This window comes from Balaenoptera ricei, chromosome 4, assembly GCF_028023285.1.
Source record: "Balaenoptera ricei isolate mBalRic1 chromosome 4, mBalRic1.hap2, whole genome shotgun sequence".
Lineage (NCBI taxonomy): Eukaryota > Metazoa > Chordata > Mammalia > Artiodactyla > Balaenopteridae > Balaenoptera > Balaenoptera ricei.
Window position 1 is genome coordinate 158,589,338 of NC_082642.1, and position 20,581 is coordinate 158,609,918.

At 45.3% G+C, this 20,581-nt stretch overlaps 1 protein-coding gene across 11 annotated transcripts; it reads right to left on the reverse strand.

The window, feature by feature from the left end:
* Window positions 1-692: 692 nt before the first annotated feature.
* RSPH1 (radial spoke head component 1) lies at window positions 693-20,581 on the reverse strand. 11 transcript variants are annotated; one of them, XR_009503024.1, is made up of 13 exons: window positions 20,425-20,581; window positions 17,816-17,929; window positions 17,608-17,713; window positions 15,440-15,530; window positions 14,823-14,958; window positions 11,725-11,796; window positions 9,528-9,687; window positions 8,628-8,768; window positions 7,763-7,836; window positions 6,697-6,790; window positions 4,175-6,245; window positions 2,090-2,201; window positions 693-1,175 (listed from the first exon to the last, which is right to left on the reverse strand). XR_009503024.1 is itself a non-coding variant. In XM_059921637.1 (10 exons), the coding sequence occupies exons 1-9, from the start codon at window positions 20,476-20,478 to the stop codon at window positions 7,784-7,786; spliced, it is 927 nt and encodes a 308-aa protein (XP_059777620.1). In that variant the 5' UTR covers window positions 20,479-20,581; the 3' UTR covers window positions 7,313-7,539; window positions 7,763-7,783. The 11 variants fall into 11 exon arrangements, 8 of the variants coding, with proteins under 8 accessions (XP_059777620.1, XP_059777619.1, XP_059777615.1 ...); XR_009503023.1 differs by lacking the exon at window positions 4,175-6,245; XR_009503025.1 differs by lacking the exons at window positions 2,090-2,201; window positions 4,175-6,245.

Below are 20,581 nucleotides of genomic sequence, written 5' to 3' on the forward strand. Positions count from 1 at the left end.
TATACTGTATACACAGTATGTATATATACATGTATATATATACACATGTATATAGTATATATACATATATAATATATATACAAATAATAGTATATAATATACTATACTATTATATTATTAATATACTATTATAGTATATAATATATACTATATATAATATATATAATAGTATGTATATATATAAAATAGTATGTGTATAGATATATATAGTATATCTATAGTATATATACACTATAGTATATAGTATATATACTATATAGATACTATACATACTATTCTCTCTCTTCTTCTGTCTCTAAAGCAAATGGGGCAAAGATGTAAGTAACTAAGTAATTGCTGAGCCTGGTTAAGGAGTATACGGGAGTTCCTTTTACTATTCTTGCAATGTTTTTGTAAATTTGAAATTATATAAAAATAAATTATAAAACCACTGAGGAAAATGTAATGAAATTTTCAAGGACTAACAGAATTGTGCCCAAAGGACCAGAAGCTAGCATGAAGAGCTACCACTGGCCAAAGTTGTGTCTGTTTCAGCGTGATAAAGAATAAGAATTGTAGTGGATTAAAACACATGGAGTCAATGGAAATCCATAAGTCCATGATGACTGCTCAAAAAAGAGAGGTCCAGAACAAACTAATCTGTTACCATTTGAAGCATTTATTGAACTAATGTCTTGCTTTTAAAATTGGTAATTCAAAGGAAGGAATTAAGTATTTACCCTGGCTTCCCAGGAGGACTGTATTTCATGGGAACCAAATAAACGCATATTTTACAGCCTGATAAATGCAGAAGGAACAGTAGTTAGAAAAACCATTTTTTTAAACCGTAATTGTAGTGGGCTGAATGGTGGCCCCAAAGATAGCAGGTCCTAATCCCTGGAACCTATGAATGTTACCTCATTCGGAAAAAGGATCTCTGCCGATGTGATTAAAGATTTTGAGATTATCCTGGATCATCCAGGAGAGCCCTAAACCTAATCACACATGTCCTTGTAAGAGAGACAGAGGGAGGTTTGATACAGATGTAAAAGGAGGCATCGACGCGGTGACGTGGCCACGAGTCAAGGGACATGGGAGCCACCAGAAGCTGAAACGGCAGGAAGGATCCTCCTCCGGGGCCTCTGAGGGAGCACGGCCCTGCCGAGACCTCAGTTTTGAATGTCTGGCCTCCAGAACTGTGGGAGAATAAGTTTTAGTTGTTTAAAGCCACCCAGTTTGTGGTAATTTGTACAGCAGCCCTAGGAAACCAAGACAATAATGAAATTAACTCAGACAAAGGTTATCAACTAGTGTTGGAACTGTCAGGTAAGTGACTGATGGGGAATTGGACGTGCACACAGAGCCAGAGTCCCACCAGGCACACAACTTTGAGCAGCAAGGGGACCAGAGAGGTATCGGCCACTGTGCTAGACCAGGGTCAGCCATGACAGTGGTCAACCAGGTTCACCACACCTTCTGATGAATGAAGTGGGGAGTACACACGACCACAAACGCTGAATCATCACGCCTTTAGCTGTAACTTCTAGAACATAAGAAATACGGGGACAGAAGAACAAGCTAAGAGAATCCAAACACATGGAGAAGGTCAGATATTCTGCCAGGGAGTGGCTCAGTTTCTTCAAAACCAGTGATGCTAAAAAAAAATTATAAAAAACAAAACCAAAATACCCCAGTGACTTGAGAGGGACTGTACAAAATAGAGTGTGAAGGGCAGAGGGGATTTATCATGAAGCTCACCAACCTGGGCCCTTCCGAGACCCTGACTGTGCAATCAAGTGGTGACTTTTTTTGTGTAGTTGCGGAAGCAAAGTATTTTAACCATAATCTCCTGCATCCTCCGTCTCTTTTTCTCCTGGCTCATTCAGACACGTCCTCACGATGGGGTCACTTGAACAATCAGGGGCATTTTTAGAATCCATTTAAGGGAGCATTGAGTGAGCTGAATTAAGGATAGACTTAGGAGTTTGGGTTTGGTAGAATATATGTATCTGTAACAGGTTTGCAGTAACTTCCACGTGTAGTTCTGTCATTGCTAGCTGTTCTGGAAAAGCTTCCAGAAACACTCCTGCCAGCCATTTTGATAACTTACCCAGGCTTCTGACACCCCAGGGCGTGGGGTCAAAGGTCAAGTCTCAGTCTGAACTTGTCTGGTGAGTCCAGCACCATAGATGTGGGAGTGGAGAAGGAGTACAGGCTCCAGGCTATGGGAAATTATTTCAATCATCAGATGTGCAAAGCTGTAAGGGAGGTTATTACTGATGCCAGATCAAAACAGAGTATCTACTGTGGGGAATATGATGATACAATGTATACAATTTATTTTTTTTATTGAAGTATTGGTAATTTACAATGTTGTGCTAGTTTCAAGTATACAGCAAACTGATTCAGTGATATATATATATATATATATATATATATATATATATATATATATGTTCTTTTTCAGATTCTTTTCCTTTGTAGGTTATTACAAAATACTGACTATGGTTCCCTGTGCTATACAGTAGGTCCTTGTTGTTTACCTATTTTATGTATAGTAGTGTATGTATGTTAATCGCAACGTATACAATTTTTGAGGGACCCACATGCAATGGGGTTTATCAGAGTGCTTGTTTGAAATGCAAGCTGGAGCAATTTCGTGAGCAGGGGAAGATAAGTGTTTTGTGCCCCTCAACCACTGGTATTTCATAAACCACACTCAAGGAACAACTAATTTTCTTGCTAATGTCCCTATAGAAAACCTTACAAAATTACTGTCGTAAGAAGAGGCAATCAAACAACATGCTGGCGAAAAAAATGTAGGAAAAGAAATACTAGAGAATTGTATTAGGCAATGAATTAGTAACAGTAGTCTGACAGTTTCCTAGTTGTGCTGTATGTGGATTTGTCACCTTTTGGCTTATAATCATTTTGAAATTCCTCATTCTGAATAAATATTTGCTTCATGTAACTTTATACCCATAGTGCTGTGTGCTTTTTCTTACAGAGGCCCCACGTTCAGGGGCATAACCACCAACCACCAGATGCAGTGCATGACCTGGGGTTGGGCAGACCGGTTCCCAAGGACATTTTGAGGTGAGCTGGAGACCCTTGCCCTCTGAGTGACTCTGGGAACAGGGGAGGATGGGTGAAGCCGAGCTGGAGAAATGGGAGGCGGCGGCTCCTCCGGAGTTCATGATTTCAGAGCAGTGGGGCCTGAACTGGTGCTGGGAGAGAAAGGCGGGGCCAGGAGGGACCAACGCAGGCAGACCTCAGAGAGACTGCAGGTTTGGTTCCAGATGACAGCAATAAAGCGAACATCGAGGTAAAGCTGGTCACGTGAATTTTTTGGTTTCCCAGTGCATATAAAAGTTACGTTTACACTATACTGCAGTCTATTAAGTGTGCAATAGCCCTAGAAAAACAATTTATGTTGGTGGGAATGTAAATTGGTACAAACATTATGGAGAACAGTACAGAGTTTCCTTAAAAAACTAAAATTAGCAATCCCACACCTGGGCGTATATCCAGAGAAAACTATAATTTGAAAAGATACATGCACCCCAGTGTTCATTGCAGCACTATTTACGATAGCCTGGACATGGAAGCAACCTAAATGTCCATCAAAGGAGGAATGGATAAAGTAGATGTGGTACATATATACAATGGAATATTACTCAGCCATTAAAAAAAGAATGAATAATGCCATTTGCAGCAACATGGATGGACCTAGAGATTGTCATACTGAGTGAAGTAAGCCAGACAGAGAAAGACAAATATGATATGCTTATAACTGGAATCGAAAAAAACTGGTACAAATGAACTTGTTTACAGAACAGAAATAGAGTCACAGATGTGAGAAACAAACTTATGGTTACTGGGAGGGAAGGTGGGGGAGAGGGGCAGGGAGGGATAAACTGGGAGATTGGGATGACATATACACACCACTACATATAAAACAGGTAAGTAATAAGGACGCTGATTATAGCACAGGGAACCAGGGTCAACCATGTAGAGCACAGGGAACTCTACTCCATACTCTGTAATGAGCTATATGGGAAAAGAAACTAAAAAAGAGTGGATACATGTATGTGTATAACTGACTCACTTTGCTGTACAGCAGAAATGAACACAACGTTGTAAATCAACTCTACTCCAATAAAAAAATTTTAAAAATAAAAATCAGTGTACGTACCCTAATTTTAAAATATTTTATTGCTAACCGTCATCTGAGCCTTCCACGAGTCAAAATCTTGTTGCTGGTGGAGGGTCTTGCTTGGATGTTGATGGCTGCTGGCTGATCGGGGTGGTGGCAGCTGAAATTTGGAGCAGCTGTGGCAGTTTTTAAAGTAAGACGCCAATGACGTCTGCCACGTCAGTTGACTCTTCCTTTCACGAGTGATTTCTCTGTAGCAGCAGTGCTGTGTGATAGCATTTTGCCCGCAGTAGAACTTCTTTCAAAGTTGGAGTCAGTCCTCTCAAATCCTGCAGCTGCCTTATCAGCCAAGTTTATGTCACATTCTAAATCCTTTGTTGTCGTTTCAACGGTCTCCACAGTATCTTCACCAGGAGTAAGATTCCATCTCAAGGAACCACTTTCTTTGCTCATCCATAAGAAGCAACTCCTCGACTGATTAAGTTCTATCATGAAATTGCAGCAATTCAGTCCCATCTTCAGGCTCCACTTCTAATTCTACTTCTCTTGCTGTTTCCACCACATCTGCAGTTACTTCGTCCACTGAGGTCTTGAACTCCTCAAAGTCATCCATGAGGGCTGGAATCAACTTCTTCCAAACTCTTGTTAATACTGATGCTCTGACCTCTTCCCATGAATCACGAATGTTATTAATGGCATCTAAGATGGTGAACCCTTTCCAGAAGGTTTGCGATTTCCTTTGCCCAGATCTATCAGAGGAACTAGCATCTATGGCAACTACAGCCTTCCGAAATGTATTTCTTAAATAATAAGACTTGAAAGCTGAAATTACTCCTTAATCCATGGACTGAAGAATGGCTGTTGTGTTAGTAGTCATGAAAACAACACTCATCTCATTGTCCATCTCCATCAGAGCTCTCGGGTGACCAGGTGCCTTGTCAATGAGCAGTAATATTTTGAAAGGAATCTTTTTCTCTGAGCAGCAGGTCTCAACAGTGGGCTTAAAATCTTCGGTAACCCATGTTGTAAACAGGTGTGCTGTCATCCAGGTTTTGTCGTTGCATTTACAGAGCACAGACAGAGTAGATTTAGCATAATTCTTAAGGGTCCTAGGATTTTCAGAATGTCAAACGAGCAATGGCTTCAACTGCAAGTCACTAACTGCATTAGCCCCTAACGAGAGAGTCAGCCTGTCCTCTGAAGCTTTGAAGCCAGTCACTGACTTCTCCTCTCTAGTATGAAACTCCTAGATGGCATCTTCTTCCAATGCAGGCTGTTCTGTCTACGCTGGATAACAGATGTAGCCGCCTTCATTGATTACTTAGCTAGACCTTCTGGATAACCTGCTGCAGCTTCCACATCAGCACTTGCTGCTTTATCTCCTACTTCTATGTTAGGAGACGGCTTCTTCCTTAAACCTCATGAACCAACCTCTGCTGGCTTCAGACTTTTCTTCTGCAGCTTGCTCACCTCTTTTAGCCTTCACAGAATGGAAGAGAGTTAGGGCCTGGCTCTAGATTAGGCTCTGGCTTAAGAGAATATTGTGGCTGGTTTGATCTTCTATCCAGACGAGTAAAACTTTCTCCATACCGGCAATAAAGCTGTTTCGCTTTCTCATCATTCGTGTGTTCACTGGGGCAGCACTTTTCATCTCCTCCAAGAACTTTTCCTTTGCATCCACCACTTGGCTGTTTGGTGCAAGAGATCTAGCTTTTGGCCTGTCTCAGCTTTCAACATGCCTTCCTCACTAAGCGTCATCATTTCTAGCTTTTGATTTAAAGTGAGAGACATGTGACTCTTATTTCTCTTGAACACTTAAAGGCCATTGTAGGGTTATTAAATGGCCTAATTTCAATATTGTTGTGCCTCAGGGAACAGGGAGGCCCAAAGAGAGGGAGGGATGGGACGAAAGCTGGTCAGTGGAGCAGTCAGAACACACACAACATTGATCCATTTAGTTGGCCGTCTTACATGGGTGCAGCTCATGGTGTCCCAAAACAGTGGCAATAGTCACGTCAGAGATCACTGATCACCGGAACTATCACTCAGCCATAAGAAAAGAATGAAATCATGCCATTTGTAGCAACGGATGGACCTAGAGCTTATCATGCTAAGTGAAGTAAGTCAGACAGAGAAAGACAAATATCATATGATATCGCTTATATGTGGAATCCAAAAAAAAAAGATACAAATGAACTTATTTACAAAACAGAAATAGACTCCTCACGGACATACAGAACAAACGTATGGTTACCAAAGGGGAAAGGTGGGGGGAGGGACAAATTAGGAGTTTGGGCTTAGCAGATACACACTGCTATATATAAAATAGGTAACCAACAAGGACCTACTGTAGAGCACAGGGAACTCTACTCAATATTTTGTAATAAGCTATATGGGAAAAGAATTTGAAAAAGCATATATATATATATATATATATATATATATATATATATATATATATATCTGAATCACTTTGCTGTACTCATTTAAAAAAAAAAAGATCACAGATCACCACAACAAATATAAAAATAATGAAAAATTTGAAATATTGTGAGAATTACCAAAATGTGACCCAGAGACGTGAAGTGAGCAAATGCTCTTGGAAAGATGGTGCCAGTAGACTTGCTTGACACAGGGTTGCCCCAAACCTTCAATCTGTAAAAAAACACAGTATCTGCAAAATGCAATAAAGCAAAACACAATAAAACAAGCTGGGCCCATACTCAAGGAACTTGGATGTGACCTAGGTGTCAGCCCACAGCCCACCGGGAGGCCTGAAGAGTGTACACACAGGCCAAAGCCACCCCTATGGTCAGCCCTGCCCCTCAGCCTTTTGTGGGGACCTCCCGGCAGGGAGCCCCAAAGCCCACCCCAGGATGCCGAAGGCGCAGAACGGACGGGAGTGCCCCCTCCAGAGGCACCTGAGGGTTTCTTACCCAAGCCTGACATGCATTTATTACGTTGTGTTTTATGAGCATTGCACACAGGAATTCTTATTTTCTAGGTGTTTTCCTGGCTCGCTTGAGGGTAATTTGAGAGAGGGACTTCACTATCTAGTCACTCAGCTAACTTAGCCAGAATCCATTTCCATTAACCATCTTCAGCAGAGTTACAGTCATATGATATTTTTCTTTCTCCTAGGAGAAAACAGCACTAAAAAATTCATGGCAAAATAACCTGGCAATTTTTTTTTTTTTTTGTCTGCGTTGGGTCTTCATTGCTGCACACGGCCTTTCTCTAGTTGCGGCTAGCAGGGGCTGGTGGCTTCTCTTGTTGTGGAGCACGAGCTCTAGGCACACAGGCTTCATTAGTTGTGGCACGTGGGCTCAGTAGTTGTGGCACACAGGCTTAGTTGCTCCACAGCATGTGGGATCTTCCTGGACAAGGGATCGAACCCGTGTCCCCTGCATTGGCAGGCAGATTCTTTACCACTGTGACACCAGGGAAGTCCCAACCTGGTAACTTTTAAAGAACTGGAAGCAGAGGCTATTTCATAAACTAAGGATAATGAAGAAATTTATTCACAATTGTAAAACATCTTAACAAACAACTAAGTAAGAAAGATTAGTGATAGATTAGTAATAACTACCCTGGTAACAGAAGCATCTTTAAGACTCAATCTCCTACCATTCTGGCTTTTGCTTCATCTTAATCCAGCAGTTCTGGCTGTCTGACTTCCTCTTCTTCGAAACTAATGTTTCCTGGGAAGAAAAAGGAAATGTGAGTGTATTACCTTTTTACTATTTAAAAATGCATGATTTGCTAGCAGATCTTTTGCAATAGGTATTATGAATATTAAACATTTCTATTTATCAGGCAAAATCATGGAATGTTAAATTTTATCTTATACAGACTTTTATAGTTTTTCTTTTGGTACCGGTAATAAACTAAGCAAAAGGTTTATTCAGAGTAAATGCTGAGACAAAGAATATCCATGTAAGTGAGAGTAAGGTCCAGCATTATCTTTTGCCTGCGCACACTGCTCAGTAAGTTAAATTGCTGGGCTATAATTTATAAGTAACACTGTTGGAACTCTGATCTCTATGGAAGCTGTACTCCACGCTTCCCACCCTCCTCCCACACCCCCGTAAGAGCATTTGTGTGTATTAATGCTGAAAAATTAAATGGTAAAAGCGTTTAAATTTTGAAGGTGTTTGCTCTATATTATTATACATGCATTATTATAAAGCATTATAAAGGTGAAAATCATGTAGTAAAATGAAGCCACGGGATCAATCGACTGGGACCTGCAGCCCAAGGCGTGCCGTATTGGTGAAATGCAGATTAGCAAGGACCAAGTTAGAGAGAACATGCATCACACAGTTGTCCCTACCAGGACACCTAAGAAGGAGCGACATTCCCAGGGAAGGTCCTCTGAGACATCCCATCCAAGGACGGCCTCGGTCAAAGGCAGAGAAAACCCTGCGCCCACCCCGGTGTGCCTGGTGCCTCCCTCCCTCCCACCCTCCGGGCCCCCAGAGCGCAAGCTCACCCTGGTCTAAGCTGTCATAGCGGAACTCCTCTCCGTCCTCCCTGCTGGTGTCTCCCTCCTCCTCTCCGGGCTGCATTGAATCTAATTCCCCCTCTGACACGTCGGTCAGAGGCTGGACCTCCTCGGCCGGCTCTCCCCCGCCTGAGATGGAACAAAGGGAAAGGGTATCAGCAGGCGCCTTGCCGCACCCACCCTGCTGACAGCAGTGCCCGCTTCTCCATCAGGGGACCACCCCCCAACTCAGAGTCACAGCTCCACCCAGGCCTGGCATCTGCTCCCTCATCCCCATCACAGTGACAGGTTCAGGGATGGGCATCACTGGTCTGAAACACTAATTCCCAAGGGCTTGTTATATTAAGTACACAATATATATCCCAAGGGTTTTGATGAGCGTACAGAGAAAGAAACTCTCTGTTCCCTAGGGTTCTTGAACGGATTGGGTGGCAATCTGATAAAGTCACTGAGCTTTGGTCGCCAAAGGGAAGAGGGTGCTGGCAAGCAGAGCCAGTGCACAGGAGTGGAGATCTGAGCGTGGAGACCTGATCCAGACACACCTGATGCTGTCTCACCCCCAACGCTCCAGTTGTATGAACCAATGAATCAGTATCAGTATTTTTCCACTTAGGCCAATTGGAATTGGTCTTCAATCACTTGCAACAGAAGGGCTCCTGCCCAGTGTAACCTTCGACACTCCATGGCCCCCTGAGGACTTCTTAGGAAGCCCCCTGTGACGGTCACAGAGAAATGCTGTCCAGATCCCCTTTAGGAAGGACCTGTCACCCCAGCTGCTGTCAGAGCCTTGCCCAGGTCACACCCATGGCCAATCACTGACCAAGGGGAGAGACTCAGAGCCTGCTTCCCGGAGAGCCCTACTCCATCTGCCCCCCTGGGCCTCCATACCCTCAGCTCCTGGGGCCTCCCCCTGGCCTGGTCCATCTGCAGCAGGCTGCTCCTGGGGGAGGGTCGGGGTCCACAAGGCCAATTCTGTGATTTTGGTCACTTTCCATTTTGGAACGACAGTTACCAGTGTCTCCTCCTCCTCTTCCTCTTCTCCTCTTTCCTAAGTTAAAAAAATGTAACTTGACCAACATGCATGGGATATTTAAAGTGAGGGGAGACGGGACAGGTTTTGAATTGCATTTGGGCATTTTTATAACAGGATTCAGTGATCGGAGTGATTGCCAACTCTCCATAGTATAATCCAAGGGCTGAAAATGGATCTTGAAAGAACGAGGATGAGACACGAAGGTGAGGGCAACACAGCTCCCGTACTCATTCCACTGCCGGCACAAAAGGCTTTCAGACGTAACGCTTCCCAGTTCAGAAGTGACCAGGACTAAAAAAAAAAAAAAAAGAAGTGACCAGGACTAAGTGCCCTTTGCAACCGCTCAGCCACATTTCAGCTCTAAGATTCTCTAAACATAACAAAGCAAACATTGAAACTGAGCAGGACCTTGTGGGGCTCCTGGACAGGAAAGCCTTCCTGTGTCCCCCGTTTCTTGTTTTAGGGAATAGGCCCCAGCCTCCATGACCTTCCCTGAGTTCCAAAGGGCAGGTTCAAGCAGTTACTAATCAGGAAAGGGAGGGGATGCAGAGATAAGGGGGGAGGAGCCAAGAAACAGTGGTGCAGCCTTGGGGCAGGGTCCTGGTTCTGCCTCAAGGGATACACAAAACAGTGTCTTTGAGCTCTTCTGCAGAACTAAAACCCCCAAGAAATGGAAGATGTTAACTAGTTGATGAAACATTGTTCATTCCAGAGAGAAGGTCACAGTTTGATAACCTTGAGAAGCTCATCAGGAGACCACCTGAGGCCAGATTAAAGGAGTGCAGGCCCTGCACACACCCTGATCCTTATCAGCAGCTCCGCCCTTGAACCATTGCTATAAAACTCCTCACCAAATTCCAGCAGGTTGGGACACACAGTTTTGAGGGCATTAGCTCACTGTGTCCCCCTTTGCCTGGCAAAGCAGTAAAGCTATTCTTTTCTGCTTCACCCAAAACTCTGTCTCTGAGATTCGATTCAGCACAGGTGTACAGAGGCCAAGTTTCGGTATCAACATCATTGTAAGAAAAGGCCTAAAAACACCCAAAGACATCCATGTAATGACATGGAAGGGCATAAACCCTGAAGCTCTAGTCTCAAGGATTATGGAGAGAAAAATAAAATGCAGTGAAAGTAGACAAAGTTAATCAGTTCCAAATGTGGAATAATTTATAATAATGAATAATTCCGACAAAGGTTAACAGCCAACACGTGTCAATCTTACCAAGCATATTGGTCTACTTCTCAGTTTTGTAACTATCACAAAACTCCAAAGATTGAACATCAATCTATAAATATGGAAAACTTCACGGTCACAAAGACGATAATACCTGTGACAAAGAGTGACAGACCCCTGCCTATTACTTCCATTGAGTCACTCAGAAATACACTGCTCTCCTCCGTGTCCAAATGTCTGAGTTTCTCCAGGACGGTGGTGCTCAAACTTGAACTGCACCAGAATCCCGTGGAGGGGTTGTTGAAGTCCAGATCGCTGGCCCCAGCCTGAGTTTCTGATTCAGGAAGAAGGGGGTGCGGCCCAAAACTCTGCATTTCAAACAGATTCCCAGGTAGGGCCAAAGCTGCACACCGGGACTGCGCTTTGAGAACCGCCCTCAGGGGTGTCTGCTCTCTCATTGGTGCCTGTGTGATCACGTGATCTCCCGCCCCCCCCCCCACCACCATCAGGCGCTCACTCCTCCAGCTCCTGGGGGTGTTGGCAGCTGGTTGCTCATAACAGAGTTCCTCCCAGGAACTGCCCTCCATCAAAGGAGGCCACATCGTCCAGGTTTCATGCCCCTGTCCACGGGCAGCCCACAGCCGGTGACTGGTCCACATGTGGGTCAAAGGTCCTGGCCTCCATTCAGGACACTTTGAAGGGTCATCCCATTTCAGAGCTCCCATGGGGTCCTGTCAGAACCCAGCTTCCCCTTCTGCCCAACCCCCTTTCCTATACTCCCTTAGGGCAATTGGTCCTGACACAGATCTCTAGGATCAGTATCACCGAGCAGCTCGTTTGCCTATGAACGTAGGAGTGATATAGACTCTGCAACCTACCACGTCTGTTAAGCGATATTCCCCGTGCTGTTCACAGCCAATATCAAACACGTACTTTCCAGGGCCAACGGGCTACGAGCAAAGAGAAACCAAGAAATACTTCACTCTTGAGCGTCAACACCCAGTAGAAAGTACAAAATGCTTTATAAATGTGACTTTCATAAAACCTACTCCAAATCATGGAACTGGGGAAAATTCAGTACGGATTAAAGATGCTTTTGTGAACTAATGACTAATGGAATGCAAAGTATAGGTCCCCTTTTGTTTGTTTTAAAAAAAACTTTAACTACATTTTATCTCTTTATAAAAGTAATGTATTTATGACAAAAATTTCACTTAGTTGACCCTCACAGTCAAACTAGCTAAAAATAGTACTACTGATATTTTTAAAATTTTTATCTAAATATAGTTGATCTACAATATTGTGTTAGAACTACTAATATTTTGATGTAGTCTCTGTAACCTTATTTCTAATACAGAGATTTTTTTAAAAAAATAAAAATCTGACCGTAACTACACGTGCTGACTCTTATTCTATTTTTACTTAGATATAGGGCATGAATGACCTCCCATATCACAGATATTCTTCCATAACATCAGTTTTCAACCTGGTATGTTATTTCATCACAGAATTATAATCTGTTTTACTCACTTACTATTGTTGATATTTGGTATGCTGATACTTTGACAAAAAATGCTATGGTAAACATATTCTGAGTTAAATCTTTAGGTCCACCCTTGACATTTTCCTCGGGGTAAATTTTCAGAAGTTGAATTTCTGGACAAAAGTATGCGTTTTATATATACATATATATATATTTTTTAACCAGAATAAGGCTCTAATAATTTTCTTTCCCACAACAGCACTTAAGAGCCTCTCGTCCGCAAACCCTTATTTTTTCTGGGCTTAACATTTGTTATACTTTTACATTTTTTATATATATGTAAAAAACAGGACCTCATCATTTTAAGTCACACCTCTTAAGTTATTAGTAAGGCTGAATTTTTTTTCAACATTTTTGAAATTTAAATCACATTGATTAAGTGCTTTACAAATTAAATGTTACAAATATCCCAACCCCATTTGTCAGATATCTTTTAAATTTTCTTTATGGTGTTCTCTAATCTATATTGGATTATTTTTATCAAGTGAAATCTCTTGGTTTTTCCTTTCTATCTCTGTATAGAAAGTCCTCTTCCTCATTCCAAAGGTCATAAATACTTATTCTTCTATCTGTGACTTTCTTGTTTGCATTTAAATCTTGATTTCTTCTAGTAAGTATCTTCATCTACATGCTGGAGGACAAACTTTGGTTTTATTTTTTCTCCCAAATGGTCATCAAGCTGTCCCAGCACCATTTCTTGACTTCTCCCCACCATTCCTTTTAACTGGAAGTGATATCCTTTCAAGTGCTGAATTATTTTATATACTTCGATCTGTCTGTGGACTCTCTAACCTGCTTCACTGATCTATGTTTCTCTATCCTAGTATCACACTGTTTTCATTATTGAAGCTTTATAGTGTGCTTTCATAACTTGTCAGCAAGGATGTGAACAGGTAATTGTCTGAAGGAAGAAAGTCAAGCCAGCAATAAAAGTGTGTAAAGGTGCTGGGCCTCACCAGGAATCAGGGAATTGCACATTAAAACTATGAGATAACATTTTTTACCCATCAGATTAGAAAAGAAAATGTTAAAGACTAATACTATCCAATGTTGATGGAAGAAGTGATGAAGAGACTCCCACATCCTGCTGACCAGAGTATAAACTGGCTTAGCTTTTCAGGACAATTGGAGTATCAATCATCATTTAAAATATCAATACCTGTAGATTTTGCAATTTCAGTAACTAACCTATATAAAAACTTCTGAATGCACAAAAAGATAGCTGTTTCTTGGGGTATATTTTTGTGTCCTGATATAGTGTGGTTCTATTTATGTAATTAAAATCCGCATGCTGTAATTCTGTATAAGTTGTACGTATAAGTCTGTGCCTTCGCGATGCTTGAGCTGGGTGGGGAGGATCCAGAGTCAGGGCGTTTCACAGTTAGAAGCTCTTGCACAACTTTAAAGTCTTTTTCTAACTAGCAGAACAAAGCCCCACGTCTGCTCTTATTCCTCAGATGAGTCTAGCTTCGCAACATTCATTGGTTCCTTCCAATTAACTTGTATCAAATTCTCTTTCTTCCACCCACCTCTGTGTGCCGAAAAATATCTCATGAGATTTTGCTGGGAATGACATATTCCGTGTACAGATTTAAGGAGAATGTGCCTACACTTACAAAGACTAAAAGTAGAGTCTGCAATTAGGGCGTGAACTATATGGAAATGAAAACTGAGTTTTAAGGGTCTGAGGCTACTTTGTTATATCAGTTAAATGTTCCTCTTTCAAACTCTTAACACCTTTCATTTGCTCAGCAAACTCTTTCTTCGGGGAAAGTTTCTGCTCAACCCCTGATCAAGGCTACGTGGCAAATGCAGGGTGGTAGGTAGGTTCCAAATTATTCAGGGTTTCTCTGCATCCCATCAGGGCTCGGGCAAGAAGGACGAGCAAGGCCACAGAGTCCTCCAAACAGAAATGACCCATCACGGGTACTGCGAACCGGAAACCTTCAGACCCAAGGCCTCCAATCCCACCACCACCTGGAGCGGGTGGGTGGGCGTGGGGCTCCAGGGAGGAGCTGGTGGGTGTTCCTCCCTGCGGCTCCCGCTGCGGGCCTCCCAGGGGAAAGAAAGTCAAAACACCCACAGGCTCAACTGCAGGAAGTGCTCAGTCGTTCCAGACAAATACGTATTTCATATCCGATTTACTCATGAGACCAAGGTGCCCCCAGTGCTATAATGATTCCCGCTGCTGGGGGAGAGCATGGATATTACTGAGAGGCAGAGAAACTGGCTGAGCTTCCCCCGCCCCCGCCCTGCCCTCTGTGGGCATCAGTGAGGCTCGGAGCTCAGCACGGCTGCCCTGTTTCCCTATCTGGGCGGGGGAGGGGGAGGGTTTGCCTGGGTTTGTCCTATTTTCTGCTCACACATTTACACAGGCTCGGGGAGGACGGTATTGCTTATTTCATGGGCAAACATCGCTGCCCGTTGACTTACATTTTTGTTCAAGAACTTGCCCTGGTACCTGTGGTTCAGGTGGATGAGCTCGGCCGTGCCCTTCTGCTGGCCGTTCACCCAGGTACCCACGTACTTGCTGCCCGTCTCCGCGTAGAAGTAGGTGCCTTGCCCGTGCCTGGGGAAGATGAGGAGAGCGATGCACTTGGTTCCGCTGCAGTGAAAACCCTTCCAGGTTTATGAGACACACATTTAAATCAAGGGGGGCCTAGGCTGAGGCGGGCTCACAAGTGGCTTCTATATCTGGGCCCAATCGAAGCACACCTCCTGCTCGTGGCCCAAGCTCAGAGCACACATCCCTGCTGGACAGCGGCGGCCTCCTGCCTGTCAGCTGGTTGCCTGGGGGAAAAGGCAGGACTCCTGGGAGCTGCAACACAGCCCCCAGAAGGTTCTCCTGTGCCCTCCATGGCCTGGGGCCCTTGGGTGGTTTCCCGGGAATCTGCACCTGCGCAGCAGTACGTTGCTCCCACGCTGGCCGTAAAGCCATGAACCGTGGGGCAGAGCTGGCCAGTGGGCTCTCCGGTCATGATTCTGTTGCTTAGTCACCGTCATGTGCTCATGACATGAACTGATCTGTGGGCCCAGGGAGAGAACCGAACCTTTGGTGAGCAAACCACTCCCCGGTGTAGCTGTCATTGTTGACGTAGTAGTACACGCCGTGGCCATGCCTCAGGTCGTCCGCCCACTCCCCTGGAAGGACCACACGAAAGCGGGGGTCAGGAGGAGACAGCTCCGCCCTTCACCGCTGCCCCTGCCCACTCTGACCCCCCTCCGTCCCTGCCTCTCGGCCGGACCGATGGACACATGGAGCGGGGAGCCGGCGGAGGGAGGCTGAGCCGGGCCTCCAGGGGGACGGGCTGGCAGGTGTATGTACCGGGCCACTGTCGCCTGCATGTGCTAACAGCACCTTTCCCACTTGGCCGGCGGCACAGCAGGGCTTCAAGCCAGGGTTTGCTGCCCTAAGGACAGTGGCCCCAGCTCCACAGTCCTGCTACCTTGCGTGCGTTCAGCGATCCAGCAACAACCTGGAGCCTCGGTGGTCTATTCTCAGCCACTTGCCAGCATTTCAATGTTTCCCGCCTCGCAGCTGCTCCAGCGCCTGGGGCCGCCCCACCTGCACACCTGAGCCGGGCATCCTCAGCAAGCGGCCGGGGGCCCGTCTGCGCCCCCTTCGGCCAAAGCAGTGGCGAGGAAGTCTCACGTTAACTTGGGCTTTGGGCTGGAAGACTGTTGCCTTACTGAGCTAAAACGGGTACTTAGCCTCCGACCTCAGAGAAGAAATCCCTGGGCAGTGACTGCGCGCTGCACCCATTAAGATACAAAACCATAAGGAGACGCGACAACCTACAACTGCCTCCAAGCAAGTTGTATACGTTAGCTAACCTTCACAGTAAAAATTCCTTCAATCCCCTATTCTGAGTGTGTATATATGTATCTCCACATACGCATATATCTTATCATACATAACATATATAATATATATAAATATGTATGTTGTTCAAATTAGATTAACATCTACGCTGAAATCAAAATGACAATAATGAGATTAGGGTCATCAGAATCTGGAAAGAATTAACTCCTAAATTAGATCGTGTCAAGTTGATTTAAAAAGCAGATGGGTCCTACGTCTGCAGCCAGGCTTCTAAGATTTATGAAACAAAACCAAAGAGAAATTCCATCTCCAGTAGGAACAGCAGTGGCACTGCCCACCCAGGTGTCGGATTCCAGCAGAAGCCCCGTTTGAGGCTGCCTCGGTTCTGGTCTATGTGGCCACCGGACAGGCAGCTCCAGCCCCGCCCCCCCCCCCAGAGGGTGGAATCCGTGCTAAGAAGCGCTGCTATCACACAAGCTACGTTGCCGCCCGCCGACATTTACTGAACACACACGATCCGTCCGGTCTGGTTCTGAGCATCTCACGCGTGTTCACTCCTCTGATCCTCGCACTGCAGGGGCGAAGGCTGAGGCAAGGGGGGATGGGGTCCCTTGAACCAGGTCACGCTTACTGTCACACCAGTTCCAGGGTTGGGCTCACAGACCTTTCTGGAAATCTGATGAAAACTAGATAACTTCTTCCCAGAAAAGCAGCCCAGAACATAACCTTTGCACACCGTTTGCGAGGCTCACAACCCACCCCCGCTCGTCTCTCTCCCTGGGTTAGGAACTGCCTTCACTGGTCTTTGGGGTGAGACGTCACACTGTCGTCACACCAGGTGACAATTGTGGGTGGGGCGGCAGTGCGGTTCTTGGAAATAAGGGGACAAGAATCTTCCTGAGCCATAACATTGGCAGGTAACGCACTGCGGCAGAGGTAAGAACGCCAGTTTAACGAGGCAGAACGCCTCCCAGATCAGAAGCCTTCAGTGAAAGAAGCACCATCTAAACCAACAGTGTGTTCATCAGAAGAGGGGCTGGTCAGAAATGGAAGAGAGCAAGAACAGTTCCAAGGAGAAGAACACCACTGAGCACCAGTTGACCCGGGTCCAACCCACTCCCCGAGGTCCGGGCTCGCCCAGCAGCCTCTCTCAGCACATGGGCCCCCTGGAGGGAATGTGCGGGTCACAGGGACAGTCACATGTCCCCTGTGGACCACTTCACTAATTACAAGGCTTTCTGGTTTCTGCATCAACCCTGTGAACACAGGAAAACAGTTCGTATTTGTTGAATGACTGGGGAACTTGAAGCTTTCATGTGTGTCTCAGCATCCACAGAGAAGTTCCATCCCCAAGTCCTCCACAACATGGAAGTCTGCTTTGTGGTAATATTTTACCTTCATATCTTGATCCGTCTGGATAGATAAAAGTGCCTTGACCATGTTTTTTATTTTTAACATATTCTCCAACGTACCACGCACCACTTTTAAATTTGTAGGTCCCCTGAAACACATTGATTATATAATTCATATCAATCCTGAATTTAATAATTGCTAACAGAGTATTAAATTGGGTAAACCACCTACTCAAGTCACCGATTCCGACCTGGCCGTGTCTTTTACCATGTTCGTATTTCCCTTCATACGTGTCCCCATTGGGCAGTCTCGCTTTCCCGTGTCCATGCCGCTCACCGGCCTCGTTCCGCTCCCCTTCGTATTCCTGGACCGAAGAAAACAAGGTGATCACAGTTACCATTTATTAAGCACTAACCAGGGACCTCCCTGGTGGTCCAGTGGGTAAGACTCTGCGCTCCCAAAGCAGGGGACCCGGGTTTGAACCCTGGTTGGGGAACTAGATCCTGCATGCTGCAACTAAAGATCCTGCACGCTGCAAGGAAAAAGATCCCATGTGCCAAAACGAAGACCCAGCGCAGCCAAAATAAATTTTTTTAAAAATGACTAAAATAAATAAAAGCACTAACTATGTGTTAGGCATTTTATAAACAGTATTCCATTGCATCCTCCCAATCCTTGACCTTGTCTTACAGGTGAGGTAGGTACCAGACCTGGGTGACAGGGACATCAGTCCAAGGTCACACAGCTGGTACGTGTCCATGGTGGGACTTTCGCTCTCTCCCTCCAATTTATTATGATTATGATAATCCTTTACACTGTAAACAAAACTGACCATTCTGAGGAAAATGCGAGGTGCTCCAAGTTGTGTTCTTTATAGGAACACGTTTGAAGTAGCATTTGCGGGTGGAACATGTCCTAAACCCACCTTCCTCCAATAATACAGAACTTAAAATGCAAATCATCCCTGGGGTGTCTGTGGCCTGAAGACAGCTTTGACCTTCAAGAAAGCTCTGATGGCGGGAGAGGGGCAGGGGGAACTGAGGAATAAACTGGGCTCAGTTGTCAACTTGAGTCTCCTAACTCAATTTAGTTTATCTTATTTTTAAACTTCTTATCAAGAGACTTAAGGTTCAAACACTCATAGCTAAGATCGCTAATTAATCTATCTTAAAAGTAAATCAATAAAAAACATAATACAAGCTTGTCGCGTCCCTATTTTCTCAATCCTTCATAAAATAAACGTTTCTCAAGCACCTAATACATGAGTGTAGAGTGCAGATAATGAATAATGAAATGGCGAGGGCATAGAGCAATGATTTGACATGGCGTTGGATCTGGGTAGACATTACACACAAGCTCAGACACATTAAGTCAAGAGCTTCAGAAACAAACATTTTTGCAGTTCTTGTGCCTTTTCTAGCACTGTTTGGCTCAGAAATTCATGCTCAGATTATAAGACAGAACTTTACAACCTTACAGACTTGTTTCAGGGTTGCTCTAAATCAAAATGTACAAAAGGCTCTTCTTCCTGCCCCAAAGACCTCTCAATACACCCAATACTGAGATGCTGGGGTGCCTGAACAGGAAGGGAACCCTTGAAAATGACCCCAACTGTGAATCAAACATGAAAATTATGGGCACTAAAAAGTTACAGATCAGTAGGGCCATTTGAGGGGACGAACTAGAAAGCTTACTGGGAAGGTGATGTAGCTTGGGTTCCCCAGAAGCAGACCTTGGAGAGAGATTTTTTTTAAGTGCTCCCAGGAGAAACCAGCAAAGGGGGTGCGAAAACAGACGTGAAAGAGGCGGCTGCCAAGCATGGGTGATGTCGGGTGATGTCCCAGACTCAGCCTCATCGCACAGGGGGTTCTGCAGTGTAGATCACTGCAGTTTGTCCTGCCTTTTAGCACTAGCTGCTGGCTGCCCCGGGATGCGTACATCCCAGGCACTTCTGCCGCTCCCTACTGGCCAGGTGGCTCCAGTGCACAGAGGTGCTTGTCTTGAGCAGCAAATCAATCAGGCAGAAGCTGGAAGATGGGTGTGCAGAGCTAGTAAAAAGGTCTGAGCAAGCACAGCTATCTCAGCAGGGGTGCTAGATTTTTCAGGTAATTCTGAAACTATTTCAACTCTGTACCCTGCACACACACAGCGGATGAGGTTCCCAACCTGCCAGCCAGGCAACAGTCACGCTCTGGCTTCGGGCAGGACAAATATGCCCACGTGGAGCCCAGCTCACATCACTGAACGTGTATCCCTTACCTCCTCTCTGCTGTCTAAACCAGGAAATAGTTCCAACGACCCGGGTCAGTCCCAGCAAGAGTGAAGGAAGCACATGTGATTACAGGCCTGTATGGTAATACTTCAGGAAGCCTTCGCTGAGCCTGGGACCTCCTTAGCATTTCTTGAAGGCTGCCAGGAAGCAGCTTTCCTTCATCTTCCTTTAACCCCGAGGAGCCAAGCTCCATTACGGAAATAGTTTCAGAATAATATACAAAATACATTCAAGAATAGTATGGTAGCTTGGGATGACCCAGCCACTCAAGGAAACTGCCTCGATGGAGGGTAACAGCCGGGAGGAGGACGCTCCCAAAGGCTTGGATTTGGAAATCTTTGCCTTTAACGAGAGGAGGAATTGGTGGAGTGGGGAGCGAGAAGGGATTCGGCAGGCAGACGTCATAACGTTTCACCTTTCACAGCCATCTTGCAGGACGCAGCGCCCGCGGTGGCCTGCGTGGTCCTTGCTCTTGGCTGGGCCTCCCAGTGGGACTGTGGCTGGCCTCCAGGCCACCCCACTCTCCGAAACCGGCTTCCAAGGGTCCGCGCACCCCTGGGAGCCCCTCCCTTACCCGGAGATCTCACCCCAAGATCATTCTCTCCCTCCTCCTCCAACTCTTCCGAGCCCAGGTCCGACATGATCCCGCCCCAGTCTGGATCCCGGCTGCCGCCTGAGCCTTTCTAGTCGGCAGGTACCAGCGGCCTGCACCGCGTCCGCCGTAGCCATGGAGACGCGGCCAGG